General features: G+C 41.2%; 1 protein-coding gene across 6 annotated transcripts in view; it reads left to right on the top strand.

Moving 5' to 3' along the window:
- Positions 1 to 22,700, top strand: part of elavl4 (ELAV like neuron-specific RNA binding protein 4) — a 127,558-nt gene that overhangs the window by 53,000 nt on the left and 51,858 nt on the right. For all 6 annotated transcript variants that reach the window (XM_078790305.1, XM_058074395.2, XM_058074393.2 and 3 more), the window contains 2 exons: positions 2,167 to 2,253; positions 9,039 to 9,285. In XM_078790305.1, coding sequence (XP_078646431.1) covers positions 2,167 to 2,253; positions 9,039 to 9,285 — 334 coding nt within the window. The remainder of the gene's footprint in view (positions 1 to 2,166; positions 2,254 to 9,038; positions 9,286 to 22,700) is intronic.

Here is a 22,700-nt window from a genome sequence, read left to right as displayed (position 1 = left end):
CCAACACCCCCCCCCCCCCCCCATGGACACACAACTAAAATATTTACCCAATTCCTCCTGAGCCATTATTGTTTTAGTGCCGGAATGACGACCTTCCCAGCGGCTAAGGGTGTAACAGTATCGTTTTCTGGCGTTATAAGGCACAAAAAAATGAAAGGAATATGTGTTGTTGGGCAATGATGGGCAAGATTCCAAAAATAGTGGGAAGGGGGAACCTTTTGTGGAAATGGAACACTTGTTACGCATCAAAATAGCTGTTTTTCCCAATTACGTACATTGTTAGCTAGCTCGTATTAACTCATTTTCTGGCATTCTAAGGCACAAAAAAATGAAAGGAATATATCTTGTTGGGCAATGATGGGCAAGATTCCAAAAATAGTAGTGTCCCCCCTTTTATGGAAATGGAACACTTGTTACGCATCAAAATAGCTGTTTCCCAATGACGTGCATTGTTAGCTAGCTCGTATTAACTCGTTTTTTTGGTGTTATGAGGCACCAAATAGAGAAAGGAATATGTGTTGATGAGCAAGATTCCAAAAATAGTGGCGTTCCCCCTTTTATGGAAATGGAACTCTTGTTACGCATCATAATACCTGTTTCCCAATGACGTGCATTGTTAGCTAGCTCGTATTAACTCGTTTTCTGGCGTTATAAGGCACAAAAAAGGGAAAGCCGTTGTTGTTTTAGTGCCGGAATGACGACTTTTCCAATGGCTAGCGGTGTAACGGTATTGTTATTGGAATCTTTTGGTACGGAACATTCGGTTGCCACAGGGTACGTATTTAGTGAGGGACAGGAAGTGTTTGTGGCGTCATGCATCTGCTCCATAAAGCAACACAATGGCAAACCACAGCTTTGTTAAAGTCTCATATTTGGGAAGACTTATATAAATACTTATATAAATACTCAAGTTTTCACACTATTCACACTCGTTGTATTTTATTTTGAAAAGTCTTGCCAACTATCCAAAATGATGAAACATACAGTGGATCCCCGCATAGCCGACACTCAGCATCCGTGACCCCAAGTTAGAGTCAATGGTCCTCATCCAGGGAAGGGTGGACTCTTCCCCAAGTGGAAGAATATAAGTACCTTGGAGAGTTCCTACCATCACTAATGATCATGAGCTTTGAATAGCGACAAAAAGGACACAAGTACAATGAGTTTTGGACGTCATCCAGGAGAAATTCGGGGTAAAATCTCCCATGGAGAGGAGCCCGGATGAGATGGGCGGGGCATCTGGTCAGGATGCCACCCAGATGGGGAGGCCTTCAAGGCAGGTCCAACTGGTAGGAGGCCTGAACTAGGGTGCAAATGCATGCAGCAAAGTTAATTATTTTTTTATAATAATTATTAATAATATAATACAATATAATAACAATAATTACTATAATTAAATCAAATATAAATATCTTAATAAATTGTTAAATAATAATAATAATAATAATAATAATAATAATAAAAATAATAATAATAATAATAATAATAATAATAATAATAATAATAATAATAATAATAATAATAATAATAATAATAATAATAATAATAATAATAATAATAATAACAATAACAATAACAATAATAATAACAATAATAATAATAATAATAATTACTATTAATGAAATCAAATAGAAATCTATTAATAATTTTTTAAAATAATAATTATTAATAATATAATATAAAATAATAATAATAATAATAATAATAATAATAATAATAAATATTAATTAATTAATTAAATCAAATATAAATCTATTAATTTTTTTTAATAATTATTAATAATATAATTTAATATAATAATAATAATAATAATAATAATAATAATAATAATAATAATAATAATAATAACAATAATAATAATTTAAATCAAATATAAATCTGTATATAAATCATTGGATGTATTGAAGAATTTCCTGCCAGTATTTTGTACTCGTACTCTTCCCCTAAATGATCCCAACTGAGATCCGAGCTACCAACCAGCGATAACGACATACCGTTACACCCCGCTGAGCCGCCATACCCCCACCCCCCTTTCCTTCTTCCTCCCATCACAACAAAATCAAACAAACCCCAAACTTGCAAAAGTGACTTGATGATGCTGACGGCGGGCTGTGCCCCTTTCCCCCCCCCCCTTCCCTCCTCCCTCTTTGTGCTCCTGCTCCATAGGGGTCGACAGAGACACAGTGGCGTCAGGCAGAGCTCCCACAGCTCCAGGGCTGGGCAGAGAAGGGATTGCTGACACAGCCAAAGATGGTAAGGAGACGACTGCTGCTGCTGCCAAATGGATGGCTCAGCCATTTTACACAGCCATCAAGTAATATGATCTGATGTTCTACTGTGTTTACACAATCACACTCTGGTGCTGCTGCTGCTCTGCTGACTGGGATGGATGCTGATGATACCTGGCTGTTGTTAAAATGTACATATTTAGACATATTTCCTTTGGAATTTAGCAATCGGCTTAAGTAGTACTACATGGCAACACTGCATATTCTGATATATACTAGTGGACCAGCCTGGACACCTCTAATCTGATGTCAGGATTAGCTATCACACTTTTGTAATTCATAGTAAATATTGACGTTATTTGACCATTAACTCATTCAACATCCAAAAACGTACTTCTATGTTTTTATGAGCCCCGATGTTCGATTCCAACGATGTTGTTGGTGATGCAACTCACCAACGGATGAGGCTGGAGGCCAATTTTAACACCATAAAAAGGACCCCAAGGAGGCAAAAAGAGGAAGGAGAAACACACGGCAGGAAGAGGAAGTCCTTGATAAAAGTCAGATGTTACATTGCCTACCACGCAAAAAAAACAAACAAAAATACGCACTGTAGGTACATTTTACACATGTACACACAAACATGTATACACAGTTCAGTACACAGAAAGAGTTCAGAGCTCACACAAAAACCTCCAAAGTACGCTTTAATTGGGATGCCGACTGATGGAACGGTTGTATCTTCCAGCACACGAGCTAACAAGTCTTTGTATAGATGTCGTCTGTTCTGATCTTGTTGTTTTCTTGGTAACATATGGAATCCCAAAGTTGACCCACTTTTGGGCTTACTGCCACTACCCTGATTAGCCTGATTTAGCGCCTTGCGTTTATTTTTCAAAACGACTTTTTCAAAACCGTCTATAGCAAGGCCTACAGCGAGGCGTAGTGTTATTCCACCAGAAATGTAGTATTTGGTGTTAGCTGCTACAATAGCAATATCGCTATAGCTGGGTTAATGTACAAGTCATATAATATAATATAATAAGCCCTGGGATTGGCCGGCCATCAGTCCAGGGTGTACCCCGCCTCTCATCTGAAGACAGCTGGGATAGGCTCCTGCACCCCCCGCGACCCTGGTGAGGATAAGCGATAATGAATGAATATAATATACAAGTCAGTTATGGAAATGGAATACTTGTTACGCATCAAAATAGCTGTTTTTCCTAATGACGTGCATTGTTAGCTAGCTCGTATTAACTTGTTTTCTGGCATTCTAAGGCACAAAAAAGGGAAAGGAATGTGTGTTGTTAGGCAATGATGGGCAAGATTCCAAAAATAGTGGCGTTCCCCCTTTTATGCAACACTTGTTATGCATCAAAATAGCTGTTTCCCAATGACGTGCATTGTTAGCTAGCTCGTATTAACTCGTTTTCTGGCGTTCTAAGGCACAAAATGTCACGAGCTGGCTTGCGAGCTTAGCGATGCGACCCCAGGATGCAGAGAGCAGGACCAAAAATGTAGGTACAAGGGATTTAATGGTGTTTAAGCAATGTAGATAGCAACTACAGGCAAACCAAAAACAAAGACAATGACGCCACAAACGAAAGAGCACACACCTGAACTAAATAGGGAGAGGGGAAATTAGAGACAGGTGTGTGAACTGAGTCAGAGAAAGCAGAAGGGAACAAGAAAGGAAGTAGTATCAAAATAAGGGCATGAACAGAGGCAAGGAAGGAAACTAAAGGAGCTGTCATGAGAGGGTGACGCCCACATCGTGACACAAAAAAGGGAAAGGAATATGTGTTGATGGGCAATGATGGGCAAGATTCCAAAAATAGTGGCGTTCCCCCTTTATGGAAATGGAACACTTGTTATGCATCAAAATATGTAGCTGGCGGCACGGCGGTCTAGTGGTTAGCGCGCAGACCTCACAGCTAGGAGGCCGAGGTTCAATTCCACCCTCGGGCATCTCTGTGTGGAGTTTGCATGTTCTCCCCGTGCATGCGTGGGTTTTCTCCGGGTTCTCCGGTTTCCTCCCACATTCCAAAAACATGCTAGGTTAATTGGTGACTCCAAATTGTCCATAGGTATGAATGTGAGTGTGAATGGTTGTTTGTCTATATGTGCCCTGTGATTGGCTGGCGACCAGTCCAGGGTGTACCCTGCCTCTCGCCCGAAGACAGCTGGGATAGGCTCCAGCACCCCCCGCGACCCTCGTGAGGAAAAAGCGGTAGAAAATGAATGAATGAATGAATATGTAGCTGTTTCCCAATGACATGCATTGTTAGCTCGCTCGTATTAACTTGGTTTTTTGGCGTTTTGAGGCACAAAAAAGGGAAAGGAATATATGTTGTTGGGCAATTAGGGGCAAGATTCCAAAAATAGTGGCGTTCCCCCTTTTATGGAACACTTGTTACGCGTCAAAATAGCTGTTTCCCAATGATGTGCATTGTTAGCTAGCTCGTATTAACTCATTTTCTGGCGTTCTAAGGCACAAAAAATGGAAAAAGGAATATATGTTGTTGGGCAATGATGGGCAAAATTCCAAAAATAGCGGCGTTCCCCCCTTAAGGGGACAGGCTTGCAGAGACATGCAGATGTATGCGGAGATGTACAGATGTCCGCTCAGGCTCTGCTGGACCCCGCTAATGAGAAGTAGCCATCTTGGCCTGCTAGAGTGTCCCGCAGTGTCGATAGCCTGTAGTAGACTGGAACATCTCGGAAGGGGGGGCGGGCAACAAACGTAATAATAAGACCCACTTCAGTCAACTTTCTGTTGTGGTTACATATTGCTCGCTCTCACGTCCGGGGGTCTTTGCTGTGCTGGAGCATCGAGCAGGGAAGGATCCTTCAAAAGAACAATTTGCATGCAGCTCTCATCTTGAGAGGTTCAGACATCTTGCCGTCTGTTTTTCCGTCTTTCATTGCTGTGGACTCGGGCCCATTGTTCTCACATGTGTGTGTGTTTATTCTAACTGACAGTGTGGGAATGAGTGTGTGCCAACCAATGTGTGTGTGTGTGTGTGTGTGTCTGCATAATAAGAGGACGGCAGATATGCAAGACCAACATACTCAATGAAAAGTAAACAAACATCAGACTTGATTTCCTACTTGAAGCTACTAGAAACGAGGTTAACCAACATGCTCATTTGCTCCCAGGTCATACTTGTCAAATCTCGCCGTGCCGTTTTGCCGTTTTTCTGGTGGAAGAGCACAACGCCTCTCTTTTTTTCCCCCTCGTTTTCACTGATTTCTTCGAACTAATTTCCTCATTAGTATGTCCCAGATATGATGCGGGCTGATTAAAAATACACAAACAGTCCTTCATACTCCAATAATTCTATGAATAAAATTACCAAAATACTTTTGCCTGGCTGAAATGAATTTAATGATTTCTTAGTATTAAAATGAATTATTTTTTTTTTCTGTTTAGCATGTAAGGGAATTTAGATCAACAATACTATGTGCCCCAATGGCTGGACGGGACAAAAACTATTATTTTATTTATTTTATTTATTTTATTTATTTTATTTATTTTATTTATTTTATTTATTTTATTTATTTTATTTATTTAAAAAATATTTTATTTATTTAAAAAATATTTTATTTATTGGTACAAACATAGCACTATTTTAAAAAAAGATGTCCAGGTTTTATTTATTAAACAACTATAATAATATATACAGTATATTATCAACAACAAAATACAAATACATGAAAATGTCGGCTTTAAACAACTATAATAATATATACAGTATATTATCAACAACAAAATACAAATACATGAAAATGTCGGCTAACTTCCGGCTAACTTTTTTATTTGCATATTTTTCACACTTGAATGTTTCAGATCAAAGTAATTGAAATATTAGTTTATTATCACAACACAACTGAACACAAAATGCATTTTTTTAATGAAAAATTTTATTATTAAAGGGAGGAAAAAGTCATTTTTAAAGCTTTGGGACTCCAGCAAACCACAGTGAGAGTCATTATCCACAAATATTAAAAAATATTGTAATATTGGGACATTGATATTGTTTATTAAACAACCATAATAATATATACAGTATATTATCCACAACAAAATACAAATACATGAAAATGTCGACTAACTTCCTCAATTCTTATTTGCATATTTTTCACACTTGAATGTTTCAGATCAAGTAATTGAAATATTAGTTTATTATCACAACACAACTGAACACAAAATGCAGTTTTTTAATGAAACATTTAATTATTAAAGGGAGAAAAAAGCCATTTCTAAAGATTTGGGACTCTAGCAAACCACAGTGAGAGTCATTATTGAATCTTTCTACAGTGGTGAATCTTCCCGCTAATATTTGTTTATGATAGGGTTTGTAAGTGTATCAACAACGTAAGAAATTCGCACGGTGGAGGAGTGGTTAGCATCTAGTCAGGAGACCTGGGTTCGATTCTCCGTGTGGAGTTAGCATGTTTTCTCCGTGTGTGGGTTTTCTCCGGGTACTCCGGCTTCCTCGCCTATTCCATAAACGCGCATGTTAGCATGTACCCCGGCTCTCGCCCGATGACAGCTGGGATAGGCTCCAGCATAATGAGGATAAGCAGCATAGAAAAAAGATGGAGGAATGTGTATTTGTTATTGTATTTCAAATGTACTAACTCAATAAATGTATATTATGTATATGTATGTGTATTTCTGACGACTGAAGGATACTGCAGGATAAAATAATCAAAAAATAAAATAATAAAAATAATCAAAAATCTACACAAACAAATGAAGTACAGTTTCAAAGTAATATTATGATTTAAAAAATTCAGAATTCGAATAAAATTTAAACCTGATAACACACATAGTCCTCACAGGCAAGTATATTTAGTAATGCGATGCAAAGCGGCAACTCCACCCCCTGTTTTTTTTTTTTTGGGGGGGGGGCAGCGTTCATCTCCAAGTGACATGTCTATTAAAAAAACACCTCCGAGTGCTCTGCTGCAAAAGCAACCTACATCTTCCTTCTCGCTTTCCTTTTTTTTTTCCAAACGTATTTTCTCACACTTACGCCAGCTCACAGTCCCTCTGAGAACACTTTGATCCTGAGATGCTCTTGAAAACCGGAGGAGAAGAGCCTGAACTTTCTTCTGTCACAGCAGCTCAGCAGCAGCATTCAAATGTGGTTTCCCACCAAATGTGGCTTCCCACTAAAGGCCTGGCCCATTTGCTGCGATGACATCTCCGCCTATAACGCAGACGTGTTGGATTACACCGAGAAACAAACATTCTGCGGCTGCTTATGTTTGGGATCCAATTTTAATAAATAATGTGAGATGAGGGCTAATTTAGGGTGGCTTTAGCCCCCATTAAAAGTTCCCAAGGACCCTCCAAAATAAAAGCAGAATGTTTTGTATGTAAGAAATAAATTCACTCATGAATGTAAACACAAACCAGCAAGAACATGAGTCGAATAAACATAACATTTGTTAAATTATGCCAAAGTTTCAAATAATGAGCTCTAATTGAGCCCTGAAAGAAATTTGGGATGGCTCCGTGTGATGTCACAGCGTGCCGGACTGCCCGTATACAAAGTGTTAACTGTACAAGTCGAATGTGACCAATGATGCCGTAAACAAGCATTTTTTATCCAGTCTGTTTTCGCTCTGACGAAATTGCAACTTCCTTCGAAATTAAAATTTAAATTAAATTAAATTAAATTAAATTAAATTAAATTAAATTAAATTAAATTAAATTAAATTAAATTAAATTAAATTAAATTAAATTAAATTAAATTAAATTAAATTAAATTAAATTTTTATTAATTATTATAAATACTAATATGATGGACTGCATGGTGGTTGAGTGGTTAGCACGCAGACCTCACAGCTAGGAGACCCGAGTTCAATTCCACCCTCAGCCATCTCTGTGTGGAGTTTGCATGTTCTCCCTGTGCATGCGTGGGTTTTCTCCGGGAACTCCGGTTTCCTTCCACAACAGGAATTAAGGAATTAAAATTAAAAAATTAATGGCTCCCTGTGATGTCACAGTGTGCCGGACTGCCCGTATCTGTACAAGTCAAGTGTGACCAATCACAGCGGAGTGGGCGAGGGCTGTGGTGTGGAATAAACTAAAAGTCCAAGGAAATAGACCTGGAATAGGTGCAGATTCTAGAAGATCTAGAAAGCTGCCTGTGTTGGTCATTGTGTGTAGCTGCTCTATAGTAGGAGTCCATAACAAGTCCATACAAAGGGGCGTTTAAAAGAGCATAAGGACCCAGGGACAAACAAAACTCTGGTCTCTGTGGTTCACACAGTGACTTCCTGTTCAGTGCAAAGTCAGCTTCAAAATAAAAGTAGGGTAATATTAACCTGGCATCCAGCTGTATGTCATTAATTCTTATATAGATCTATAAAATGATGATAACATACTTAAAATGAAGCCCAACACTACATTCGGGGTTTATAGCCACTTTTATTATTTTTTATTTTTATGTCTCAAATATTATTTGAGACAATATGTTTTTTTTATTTGCTATTTTATTACAGATCTTATCATAAAATTGCATATCCAAAATTATTGACAATGCATGCATATCCAGTGCTGTAAATGTATAGCCTCCATCAGGAGCTAGAAGACTTAAGGGCAAGTGCCGCAGCTTAAGAAAAATAAAGAAAACCTGCTAAGCTTCAGTTATGACTAAATGAAAAATTAATTGATTTTTTTTAGCTCCTACTAAATTATCAGGGTCCTTTAGAAAGGTCGAAGGTCATGTATTCACTTGGAATTGTTTGGGAAAGAAAATCACGCCGCCCATCCTCTCCCTCCACCTCCCCCAGATCATTAGTAACATGGAGGCTCCGGTGACAAATGGCCCCAGCGGAGGGGGCACCACGGCCAACGGCCCCACCAGTAACAGCCGCGGCTGCCCCTCGCCCATGCAGACCGGGCCCACAAACGACGACAGCAAGACCAACCTCATTGTCAACTACCTGCCCCAGAACATGACCCAGGAGGAGTTCCGCAGCCTGTTCGGGAGCATCGGGGAGATCGAGTCCTGCAAACTGGTGCGCGACAAGATCACAGGTACGGAAGGGGTCTTTTTACTACAGAGACTAGTCCACATGTGAGGGTGTTCAATAGACCAGGAGGGCCGCATGTGGTGTCTTAGAGTTCCCACTGAAACTTTAACATGAAATTTTGCCGTGTTTACGTTTGGCTGTGATGTCCCTCAAGGTGTCCTTGTAGCATGACACGTAACAAAAGTGTCAAAAAATAAAAATAACTGGCAGGTCAAAGCAATTTAAATATTTAATTCCAGGAAAAACAAAAATCGCCATAAAAAGGCAATGATGCACGCACAAATGTCCCAAATAAGAACGATCACGTCTGGCTTGGTCTCAGACACTAGAGACAGGAAGTCAGAGGTGCTTCCTGTCTGCTCCTTTATGCTAGCGCCACCTGATTGCCGACCCAACACACCTGGGATGTTATGGATCCTTCCACCTTGGACGTTATGGATCCTTCCACCTGGGATGTTATAGATCCTTCCGCTTGGGATGTTATGGATCTTTCCACCTGGGATGTTATGGATCCTCCCACCTGGGATGTTACGGATCCTCCCACCTGGGATCTTATGGATCCTTCCACCTGGGATGTTATGAATCCTTCCACCTGGGATGTTACAGATCCTCCCACCTGGGATGTTACGGATCCTCCCACCTAGGATGTTACGGATCCTCTCACCTGGGATGTTACGGATCCTCCCACCTGGGATGTTACGGATCCTTCCACCTGGGTTGTTACGGATCCTTCCACCTGGGTTGTTACGGATCCTTCCACCTGGGATGTTATGGATCCTCCCACCTGGGATGTTACGCATCCTCCCACCTGGGATGTTACGCATCCTCCCACCTGGGATGTTACGCATCCTCCCACCTGGGATGTTACGCATCCTCCCACCTGGGATGTTACGCATTCTCCCACCTGGGTTGTTACAGATCCTTCCACCTGGGATGTTATGGATCCTCCCACCAGGGATGTTACAGATCCTCCCACCTAGCATGTTACGGATCCTCCCACCTGGGATGTTATGCATCCTCCCACCTGGGATGTTATGCATCTTCCCACCTGGGATGTTACAGATCCTCCCACCTGGGATGTTACGGATCCTCCCACCTGGGATGTTACAGATCCTCCCACCTGGGATGTTACGGATCCTTCCACCTGGGATATTACGAATCTTTCCACCTGGAATGTTACGGATCCTCCCACCTGGGATGTTACAGATCCTCGCACCTGGGATCTTATGGATCCTCGCACCTGGGATCTTATGGATCCTCCCACCTGGGATCTTATGGATCCTCCCACCTGGGATCTTACAGATCCTCCCACCTGGGATCTTATGGATCCTCCCACCTGGGATCTTACAGATGCTCCCACCTGGGATCTTATGGATCCTCCCACCTGGGATCTTACAGATGCTCCCACCTGGGGTCTTATGGATCCCTTTATTTACATTTCGATGAAATGATACGGGAAGGACCCACAAAATGCACTAAAGTTCTAGGACTAAAAACTTGTGTCATGTTTGCAGCTCAGGCTATTTGTGACTATGAGACGGGGAAAATGGCGCCTTTGATAGTAAAGGTTGCCGACCCCTGGCCTGCATTAAAAGGTGACGGTTGCAAAACGTCCTATTCATCAAAGAAATGGAGACGGCAAAACGATTTTCCTTTAAATATGATGATTAGGGCTGCAACCCTCCGTTCGGAATTAATTTGAAGCTTGATGTTTCGATTAATCCAGTAATTAATTGGGCCAATATGAACCAAACACCAGCAGTTTGTGGTTTTTCAGGCTTCCGATTGGATCGAACGTGCATACCAGCTGCTGAATGGGGTTTTAACCCCGCCCCCTACACGGTAAACACGGTAACCGCGGCGATCGATCACGTGCTGGTGCCAGCATTTCGAGAAGAACGGGTGCCCACATTGCCTCCCGCAGCACCTCCGCCCTCCATGTGGGTGCCACGTGTTCTCCAGGGGTGTTTGAATTAAGCAGCGCTTCCTGCCGCTAATCACGGCTGTAATCTCGGCGTACTGGATGTGTGGGTGGCAGTGCGGCAGATGGATCACGGGGGCGGGGCGGGTGCATCCCTGGGATAATGTTCCATAATGGCTTTCATTTTAGATCCTACTTACTGACACTCCTCTTCTGATAATCTGGTTAAAGAGCAAACAGGCGGCGCCGATGGCCACGCCGCCGTGGCGGTAAACACGACGTGGATGCAGGAAATAAACACGCGTGTGCGCAGCCGATTTGCAAGCAAAGTCAGTCGGTGTCGTTTGTTTTTATAGTCAAGTTCCGGCAAATGCGTTTGGCAACTTTTGAAGATACTCTTCAGTCGCTCCTCTTCAGAGCCATCTTCCTCTTTCGTCGTAATGGGCCACAAAATGGAGTCAGTCGCACCAGGATAATGGAGGCTGTTGTGTACAAAAATAACACCGGGATACCGCATGCTGTCATCATCACCACGGTCTCCCTCGGCACGATTTTCCCCTTAAGTGTGATTTTCCATGCGGCGAGAAGGCAGCTAAGAGTTAGAAAGCGCTCAAACATACTTGAATCCGAAATGTAGACTTTTGATGGCGTAAACAAGCATTTTTTTATCCGGTCTGTTTGACGAAATTGCAACTTCCTTCGACTGGAGACGACCTTGAACCCCCCCACCAATTGCAGCAGAGATCACAGCAACAATGCACACTGTACACAATTTGAGTATTTTATTTTGAAAGTCGGGCTGCACGGCGGTCGAGTGGTTAAATAAAAAATTAAAATTAAAATTTAATTAAAATTAATTATATAGTATACAATTATTATTATTATTATTATTATTATTATTATTATTATTATTATTATTATTATTATATTAATTAACTGTATAATTATAGTTAGCGCGCAGACCTCACAGCTAGGAGACCCGAGTTCAATTCCACCCTTGGCCATCTCTGTGTGGAGTTTCCATGTTCTCCCCCTGCATGTGTGGGTTTTCTCCCGGAACTCCGGTTTCCTCCCACATTCCAAAAACAAACAAAAATTAAAATTAAAATTAAAATTAAAATTAAAATTAAAATTAAAATTAAAATTAAAATTAAAATTAAAATTAAAATTAAAATTAAAATTAAAATTAAAATATCTTATTACTTAAATAAAGGTAGTCTTTATTTAGTTTATTTATTGTCATTTTATTTATTACTTAAATAATTTATTACTTAAATAAGGGTCGACCTCACCCCGTGCGAGTCTGAGCTTTTTTTCCTGTCACACACATATACCAGCGAGCTGGTACTACAGCACAAGGCCTGTTGTTAGCACGTTAGCAAAGGACAGAGTAGGAGCTATGATGCTAATTGGAAGATAATGTTGGTCAATGAAGCACTGTGGTCTTGTGTATATCCCCAATACTTGTTGGTAGTACTTGTATTTGTTAGTACTTGTGTTGTGAAAGATCTCCTGCACCGGCCGCTGTCAGAACGACAGCCAAAGAAATCGTGGCGTGAGTTTGATGCGTCTCCCATCGGTCTTTGCTGACAAGGTGCGAAAGAGACTCGGTTTTCCCTGGGTGGAACCCCTGTCAGCTCCGAGCACGGCAGTGTAGCGTGAAGCCTCGTCGGGCAGGCGTTCGGAGAACTGGTGTCAGGTTCAAACTCCTGTGACACTTTTAAAAACACTTAAATACAGAAATACAGAAGAGACAGACAACAATATTCAAAGTTACTCGCAGCGAGGAGAGTGGAACCACATACCCAGTGACATGCCGCTCCACTTTAATCTCTTTTCGGGGGTCCCTACTACATGGTCGTGCAACTCTAAGGGGGGGGGAGTCAGTTGCACGAGCTGTATTTGTTTGTCTATGTGTGTGTGTATATGTGAGAGTAATTACTTTTATTGTTTTATGAGTTCTTATCTTGACATATTCTTGCAGGATTAACATGAGCATCTGCAGGGTCGCTGTTGGTGCATCCAGGCACCTCCAGGACCTGGGGGGGTGACTGGGGGTCTCTGATCAGGGTCACGGGAACATTCTATTGTCTAAGCAAATGGATATAAGGGTGATAACTAACATTATATTCATTCTATCTACATTTTATTCTAACAACCGGGCTCCAACTGTCACACCGGCTGACTTCAGCTGCTTGAAAAAGCCTCCTCTGTGGTTGTTTGCTCGCTCCCCGCCTCTCCCCCTTCCTGCCTCCCCGCTCGCCCGGCCGGCTGCCACCGCCCGGCGTTCTCATAACAGGCCGGGGACCAGCAGGTTAATCTTTTATTTAATGCTCCCCTACACGCACTTCGCCGCAGCCCACACACTTTAAGCCCCAGGCATTCACCTGTGAATGCGCTGTCACCTTGCATACTCTTAAGGCTAAGATATCACAGAAGTGTGTCATTGTTTGAATTAAGTGCGCTTACCCGTAGACGCTTTGCAGTCGGAGCGCCGCGTTCACTGTAGCGAGGGAGGGCACGGTGCTTTTGACACGCCAGAAATGATTCCATTGACAATACTTTTCATACGTCATTCTTAAAAGTGTCAATTTCCTGCCTTTTTCTGCTTTAAAAGTCACGACTGGATGGAGATCGGCAGCCGAGCGCTCATCTCCATACAAAGAGCTGGATGAATCCATACAGACGTTGCAATGACACACATCATTTTTTTGTATAAGCGAGCTGTCTGTTGTAGAAATGAAAGTATGCTTTTTTTTCATAAAAAATTGAAAAGAAAATAGCTTTTCAAGCTCCAATCGGAATCGATTTTTTTTACCGACATGAAAGATGCCATACTTAAGCGCACTTAATGAAACCCTTTTTGTGTGCATCGTCACCTTCCATGTATCACATTTATACAAGAAATCTGGCAAGCTGATGCAAATCGTAATGACACTGTAGCAAGCCAAGCAGATGTTGGCTATGAAAAATAAATAGACTGCGATGTCAGCTGCGGAGTCTGACAGGCAGCATGCTAAATCCCCGCCATGGAAGCAGCTCCTGTGCCCTTTTTCATACCGCATTATTGTTAGAATGCGTTTCAAATGTCCGTACTTCACAAAAAAGACTTACGTTTTTTTTAATTTTCCAGTTACACTTGTTTTCATAGTCCTGCTGGTCCCGCAACTTCAATCAATATCAAAAAATATATAATATAACATGCGCTGCTTTAAGTTTAAGCAGGGTGCTTTTTGGCGACACCTTGTGGCCGCTACAATTCATTCAGTTGAGCTTATGATGCAGTTTGCCACACAAACTAAATAGTCGACATTCTAATGGAGACTACGTGTCTGTAGGTCAGGGGTGGGCAAACTACGGCCCGCTAAGTGCTTGAATACGGCTCGCCCGCTCTTTTCTTGGCAATCCTGCCATGAAGAGTTTTGAAGAGTTTTCACTACAGGAACATAAATCTGTAAATGTTTCCTTTTCACATACAGTAGTGTTTTTCTTTATTTTTGTCAAGCTGCTGCTAAAGTCGGCTGAAAAATGGTAATCAATTCACAGTTCCACATGTCCAAAAGGAGTAGGAAGAAGCAAAGCTTATTAAATCCTACCCCTCTATATGGTACTTTTACAATCAGTAACTGTTACATTTGTTCACTTCCTGTTTTCCTAATATAGTTTAAGTTTTTTTTTTACTTTATTAAATTTTATTTAATTTTGTTTTTTAATTTAATTAAATTGTATTTTATTTTTGTTTTCTCAACTAAAAATAAAATAATAAAAAATTTAAATTCATTACAAAAATTAAAAATAATTTATTAATTTAAAATACAAATAAAATATAAAAACAAAAACTCAATTTATATTAGGAAAGCAGGAAGTGAACAAATGTAACAGTTACTGATTGTAAAAGTACCAGATGGAGGGGTAGGATTTCATAAGCTTTGCTTCTTCCTACTCCTTTTGGACATGTGGAACTGTGAACTGATTATGGGATGCACTCAATTGGAATCTGATGCATGTTCAAATTAAATTAAACCATTACCATTACCATTAAATATTAGTGGTAGCCCTCCTACTTCTGAAACAGATTATATGCATTTGAACCAGATCTGAAACACTTGGACTCAATCAAATAATCTCCATCCAGCAAGACTTGACTCGCGCTGACGACTTGCTCAGCAGCGACGAGCGCGAGAAGTAGCAGTCATGTCACTACGATTCATTTACGACAATCACGCACCGCTCTCTCTACGCTGACAAACCAATTCCAGTGGAAAAGCCTTACCCGAGCGATGATGTGGCGGTCTGGAGCGGTCCCGTGTGAGGCTGAAATGGACTGAAGGGTAAAGATAGCGTGAAGGAGGCGGACAGCATGGGATGAAAAAGGAGTTTGACGTCTCCAAAAAGCCAGGTATTAAAAGACCTGCCAGGGCTTCGGGAGTGCAGAAACAAGCTGGCAGACATAAAACTTTCAGCGTCCCGGGAACATCCTGTTTCGTCCCCCCTTTTCTCTTAGCCAGCACCATTCCCCGATCCTGCCCCCATCTCACTTTGGACCCAGAATTGGACATGCTGGGAGCTCGCTTGGCTGCACTGCCCCAGCTCTGACCCTCATTTAAGGCTGCCTCTGTCCCCTCTTGTTCCAGTCTGAGTGCCCTTTACATGGAACACAGAACATGCAGATGTCCCCTGCGTTGGCATCCTATCTGAAGGTCGGATTTGCCTCGGGGTTGGTTTCCTCACCCAAGGTCCCACCGGATGCCTCCCTCCTGGACGGGAGACAGCCAGACATTCACTTTTAACCCGGTGCCTGTGTGCTTCAGGGGGCCAAGGGGGGGCGGACAGCAAAGGGGGTCGGCTCTCTCCTCTCTGCAAGCAGGTGAGGCGGGTCAGTTTCTGCCGGGATGACATAACGGGGTTATCTGAGACTCAAAGGGGGCGCTCTGTCTGCTGTCAGCTAGCCTTGCAGTACTCGGCTCCGCTCCGCCGCCAGCCCACACACTGCAGGCTGCAGTCCGCCGGCCCCGAGCTCAGGGAGCCACCGTGAGGGGGTGGTTTACGTGGATACATGTGTTTGTCCCTGAGCTTCTAGGTGGGCAAACGTGCGTCTGTGTGTGTTGGTGGAAGCTGGGCCTTGGGAACTCAGTGTGGGAGCCTCCTGACTGCAACATTGGCTGCTACCTTGGCAACCCAGGAGGGAAAGATGTGTTGAATGAGTGAGTGGGAGATGATCCACTGTAGATATGTGTGCGGGGGATGTGGCTCTGTTTATGAATTTAGCTATTTAAACCGCCAACTGTAGTGCCATTATTTAAAGCCTGGTGGTCTTTTGTTCTCGTCGTGGTCTTTGTGTAACCTCTCTCAATTGCCTGGCCTTATTCCCGCCAAGCTCTTTAACCCTATGATGACTCCGACATGTCTATGATAACTTTGGATACATTTTGTGGCGGCTAAAAAAAATATAGCAGGGTATTTTCCAACAACATGAGAACAGATCGCTAATGCAACACAAATATGGCGGATGTTCCTCGCCATCACAAAATAATTTGGGTTGCACTCAGGGTTTATTACTTTCAAAATTCAATTTGCTTTTAAAAATATTGCATGAAAAAAACAAGCTTCTTTGGGTGTCCCTTAATTTGGTTCCAGACCTGACTGCGTTAAATGAATTTCCACATTATAGGATTCATCCTTTTTTCTCGTAAACGTAAAAAAAACACAGTGCACATTTAGGGTGTCCATATTCCGTATTTTCTGGACTATAAGTCAATCCACAGTATAAATTGCATAAGACCAAAAATGCATAATTTGGTAGAAAAAAAACATACATAAGTAGCTCCGGAGTATAAGTCGCACAAGACCAAAAATGCATAATTTGGTAGAAAAAAAAACATAAGTCGCTCTGGAGTATAAGTCGCACAAGACCAAAAATGCATAATTTGGTAGAAAAAAAACATACATAAGTCGCTCCAGAGTATAAGTCGCAAAAGGCCGAAAATGCATAATGGCTCCGGAATATAAGTCGCACAAGGCCAAAAATGCATAATTAGGTAGAAAAAAACAAACATAAGTCGCTCCAGAGTATAAGTCGCACAGGCCCAAAAATGCATAATTAGGTAGAAAAAAAAACATACACAAGTCGCTCCGGAGTATAAGTGGCATTTTTTGCGGGTAATTTATTTTCCAAACTACTTGACCAAAACAGACATTACGTCCTCTTGGAAGGCAAGTTCTACCAATAAAAGAATAGAGAACAGGCTGAATAGGTGTAAGATATGCTAACACAATGCTTATTCAGCTACACAAAAAATAAACATGAACAGAAAAGGTGTCCATTGTTTATGTAACACTTTTTTCCATTTATAAGTCGCTCTGGAGTATAAGTCGCAGGAACAGCCAACCTATGACAAAAAGTTCAACTTATAGTCCGGAAAATACGGTACATTGTTTTATCAGAGCTTGTTCAATGTGCTATAATCAGACATCGTATGTAGCGTTTTATCACACTCGACTGCAAGAGAGCCAAAAACTGGCAACACAGTGCCAGCGTGGTTCAAGTTGATTTTTGAAGGATAATGACACATTTCCATAGTAGCAGTCAAAGGAGTACAATGGCGCAATGTCAAATAAAAGCTTCTTCTTGGTAGGGAGCACTCCAGATCAAAGAGTGCGTTGCGAGCCTCGCCTGATGATAGAAGCGGACGAGGACGCTTTCATGTCAGTATTGCAGGGCTCTTAGCCGGGAAATACAACAAAAATGGCACAGCATAATGGCTGCCAATATGCCACAGGAGTCCTTGTCTGCCGGAAGATTACAGCACAGGACTACGACCCCGTACTGCCTGGATTGCGTAACAATATTTGCTATGTATGATATACATTAGCACTGTGTACATCAAACGTTAATTTGTCCGGCTCAAACTCCTGTGACACTTTTAAAAACACTTAAATACAGAAATACAGAAGAGACAGACAACAATATTCAAAGTTACTCGCAGCAAAGAGAGTGAAACCACATACCCACTGGGTATGCCGCTCCACTTTTATTATGTTTTCGGGGGTCCCTACTACATGGTCGTGCAACTCTAAAGGGGGGGGTAGAGACAGGCAGTTGCATGAGCTGTATTTGTGTGAGAGTAATTACTTTTATTGTTTTATGAGTTCTTATCTTGACACATTCTTGCAGGATTAACATGAGCATCTGCAGGGTCGCTGTTGGTGCATCCAGGCACCTCCAGGACCTGGGGGGGTCACTGGGGGGTCTCTGATCAGGGTCACGGGAACATTCCATTGTCTAAGCAAATGGATATAAGGGTGATAACTAACATTATATTCATTCTATCTACATTTTATTCTAACAACCGGGCTCTAACTGTCACACCGGCTGACTTCAGCTGCTTGAAAAGCCTCCTCTGTGGGTGTTAGCTCGCTCCCCGCCTCTTCCCCTTCCTGCCTCCCCGCTCACCCGGCCGGCTCCCACCGCCCGGCGTTCTCATAACAGGCCGGGGACCAGCAGGTTAATCTTTAATCTTTTACAATAAAAGTAGTTACTTTCACATATACACATATGTGAGAGTAATTACTTTGATTGTTTTTATTGCTGTTGGCGCATCCAGGCACCTCCAAGACCTGTGGGTTGCTGGGGTCTCTGATCAGGGTCACAGGAACATTCCCTCTTCAGCACATTCAAACACTTTCTATTGTCTAAGCAAATGGATATAAGGGTGATAACTAACATTATATTTATTCTATCTATGTTTTATTCTAACAAAAGTGCCTACATAGAATTTGTAGTGTTTATGCACGGTGACTTTTCACGTACTTGTACACTCACTTTCACACTTCCCTCCCTGGAGCTCAATAATAAATACCGTCTCAGCACCAGTAGCCACTCCGTAGAAATAGCAGCACTTTTCCCTCGCATGCCAAAAATTCCTATACGTGTGTACTTTTTCTGCCAAAAGAGCGCCGCATTCTCACCCTCCTACTCCCAACCTATACCGCATAAGTGATAAAGCAACGCTATAGCGATTGCAATTGCCTGCACAAACATCCTTACAGTATCCTATCATAACCAGCCAGGCTTCACGTTAATACTTTGACATCGTTTTCATTACCGAGCCACCTTTTTATGAACCGCCGAGCCGTTTTCGTCGCATGAAATGGAACAACTGGCACAGCACGGCAGCGTCACATCAGTGGCGAATGAATATCTAACCTCATTAAAAGACCATTATGCACAGCAATGCATCATTTGCTTTCTTGCTTTTAATTGTCAATTAAAATATATAAGTTAGTGTTTCCATTAAGCTCATTTATCAGCGCTAAGGCTGATTCTTTTGTTAGCTAAAGCCCCATTACGGCGTATTCATAGCGCGTTCCAATAGCTTCTCTATTTGATGTCAGATGCTGTACTTACTGAAATTATTTTTCTGTAATTATCATTAACCGGTATAATCGCGCTGAGTAGATGAATTCTGTAATTGGGTCTCTGTCTCCGGCAAAGCGTGTAGCCATCCTGACGATATGACAGGGAATACAATGTTCTGTTTTCTGGCCATCAAATCGACCCGTACGGAAACACAGAGGTGTCAATACTTGTTACCTGCTGCTCCATTAGTGGGCCTTTGGGAAGAACAGTAAATGTACTTTTATTCATTTTCAGTATCTCACAAAAGTATAGCAGTATATCTTCTGAAGGGACAATGCGGTGTAGATCCGGTCCTTGTCCACACCGAGCAGCGTATTCGTAAAACTCTTCGTTTGTGAAAAAATGATCTCCACCCAACTTTGAAAAAAAACATGTAACCGCAAAAATGCTAAAAACACTGAAAACGACAATAGCGAGGACCGTGACATTCAGGAATTGATGACTTCCATCTAAACTTTCTTACACCAGCTGGCCGTGAGTCCCAGTCTGACCCAAAACCGGCATCAGAACCTGTTACCAGGAAGATCAGAATCGCCTTTATTGTCATTTTATTGCGTACAACGAAATTTGAGTGCAACTCCATGGTGCATTTTGTAGAAAATAAAAATAAAAAATAAGGAAAAAAATAAAATAAGAAATAAGAATATTTATATTTTTATTCCTTCCTCCTCCTCATTATTATTATTATTATTATTATTATTATTATTATTGTTATTGTTATTATTATTATTATTATTATTATTATTATTATTATTATTATTATTATTATTATTATTATTATTATTATTATTATATATTCTTATTCCTTATTTTATTTTTATTATTTTTACATTCTTATTCCTTATTTTTTATAATAAAATTAATAAAAATAAAATAAGTGACTTAAGGGAACTTATTTTATTTATTTTTTTATTATTTTATAATAAAAGTCACTTATTTTATGTTTATAATTTTTATCATAAAAATAAAATAAAAATAAGGAATAAGAATATAAAAATAATAAAAATAAAATAAGGAATAATAATAATAATAATAATAATAATAATAATAATAATAATAATAATAATAATAATAGCATAAAATAAGAATATTTAACACAATCTATGGTTAACAACTCAATTGTCTGGTAATTGTGGTCATGGTCATGGGGCTGCATGAGTGCTGCCAACATTGGGGTTGCAGCTGCAGTTCATTGCTGGAAACGTGAATTCCGACATGCTCTATCACGTAACGAAAGTTCAGGTTTGAGCCTGTCCTAGCAAACTTTAAGCAAATGTGGACGCCCTGGGTTTACTATTCCAGATATTACAATGGAGGGATGAACCGGACAGTCCCAGTTGGTGAGGTTGAACCACGTTCTGTGAAGTCCAGGAGGTCCTATCCCGTCAAGGGGGGCATGTATTCATTTGCATGCGTACAAATGATCAAGACAAACAACTGGACGTGTCCCTCATTCCATCCTTGTTGTTATCCACTTAATAGTTTAGCAAGAGCCTCCCCTCCAGGCACACCATGAATCATTGACTGGATATCTGCCAGACTTCCAGTCCTCACCGTCCTACTGTGAGGACGCACTTTATTACTTGTGTGTGTTTCTGTGATTGAGTGATTATGTACGTGTGCGTTGGCGTGGCTGCTCCCACCCATCCACGACACCCGGCGGTTTACCGGTTGTTCCCCGCTGTTAGGTCCTCCATAGCAGTCGGGAAGAAGTGGGTGGAATCCCCTCCTGTGTCTTTCCCGGTGCTGCCGGCAGATGTCTGTCTCCGTCTTGCCTCATCTCCATGCCCGCTTGGGAACTGATGACATCCAGAGAGCCCCTCTTCACTGCAGCCCCGAGGCCTTCAGAGGGAGTGAAGCCGGGAGTGGGGGCGGATACATATGGCGGTGCCAGACTTTGCTGTGCATACATACAACAAACACAAGTGTACAGAAAACTCATTGAACTTGAAAAAAAACATACATGCTGGTATTTTTGACATGGGACTGTGTAGGCTACCGATTGGCTAGCTTCCATGTCATATAGAATTACATGACAGAACTTACTCTGGATGCTGGATTGGATACTCTGATTATTTTTTACTTCTTTAAAGAACGTTCAATGGTCTAGTGTAGGGGTGTCAAACTCGTTTTAGCTCTTTCTTTGGCAGGAGCCAATCACGAGCGAGCGGCGAACTCACAACAAGCTTGTCAACCCACTGAAGTCATCACACAGAAACTTAACATTCAAAAGGGTAGCTAAGAAACATACAAGCAATTTAACTTACGTTTACCATATTTTCCGGACTATAAGTGGCATTTTTTTTTCATAGGTTGGCTGTTCCTGCGACTTATACTGTTTATGTTTATTTTTTGTGTAGCTGAATAAGCATTGTGTTAGCATATCTTACACCTATTCAGCCTGTTCTCTATTCTTTTATTTTTAGAACTTGCCTTCCAAGAAGACGTAATGTCTGTTTTGGTCAAGTAGTTTGGAAAATTAATTACCCGCAAAAAATGCCACTTATACTCAGGAGCGACTTATAGTCCAGAAAATACGGTAAATTACCCGCAAAAAATGTGACTTATACTCCAGTGCGACTTATGTATGGTTTTTTTTCTACCTAATAATGCATTTTTGGCCTTGTGCGACTCATACTCCGGAGCGACTTATAGTCCAGAAAATACGGTAATTATTACTCTTTCTATGTCCTTATTCCCTTTGTCTGGCGATAGTTCCCATATCTTTAGTTCCCATATCTTTAGTTCCCATATCGTTCCCATATCGTATTCCTCGGTAAATGCTTGCCGCCTCTCAGGACACTCGTTCCGGGCCCTTCATCACACATGTTTTAACGAACACAGTGTCGCAATTAGCTGGCTTTTACTGCTGCTTTACTGGCCTGTGAATATTGACTGCGGTTTCCTCAGTTCCTCAGTTTCCTCATGATGGTTAGAATAGGATGATTTATGAATATTATTTGATGAATAATCTCAAGTTTGCTGTAAGTTCGACACCCCTGGTTTAGTGGTTGACTTGGTTGTCTCCATCTGTGCCCTGCGATGGACCGGCAACAAGTCCAGGTTGTAGTCCACCGTT

Source organism: Doryrhamphus excisus, linkage group LG4 (genome assembly GCF_037039965.1).
Source record: "Doryrhamphus excisus strain RoL-2023G ecotype Guam linkage group LG4, RoL_Dexc_Guam_v1.1, whole genome shotgun sequence".
Taxonomy (NCBI): Eukaryota; Metazoa; Chordata; class Actinopteri; order Syngnathiformes; family Syngnathidae; genus Doryrhamphus; species Doryrhamphus excisus.
This window is presented reverse-complemented; position numbering and strand designations above follow the sequence as displayed.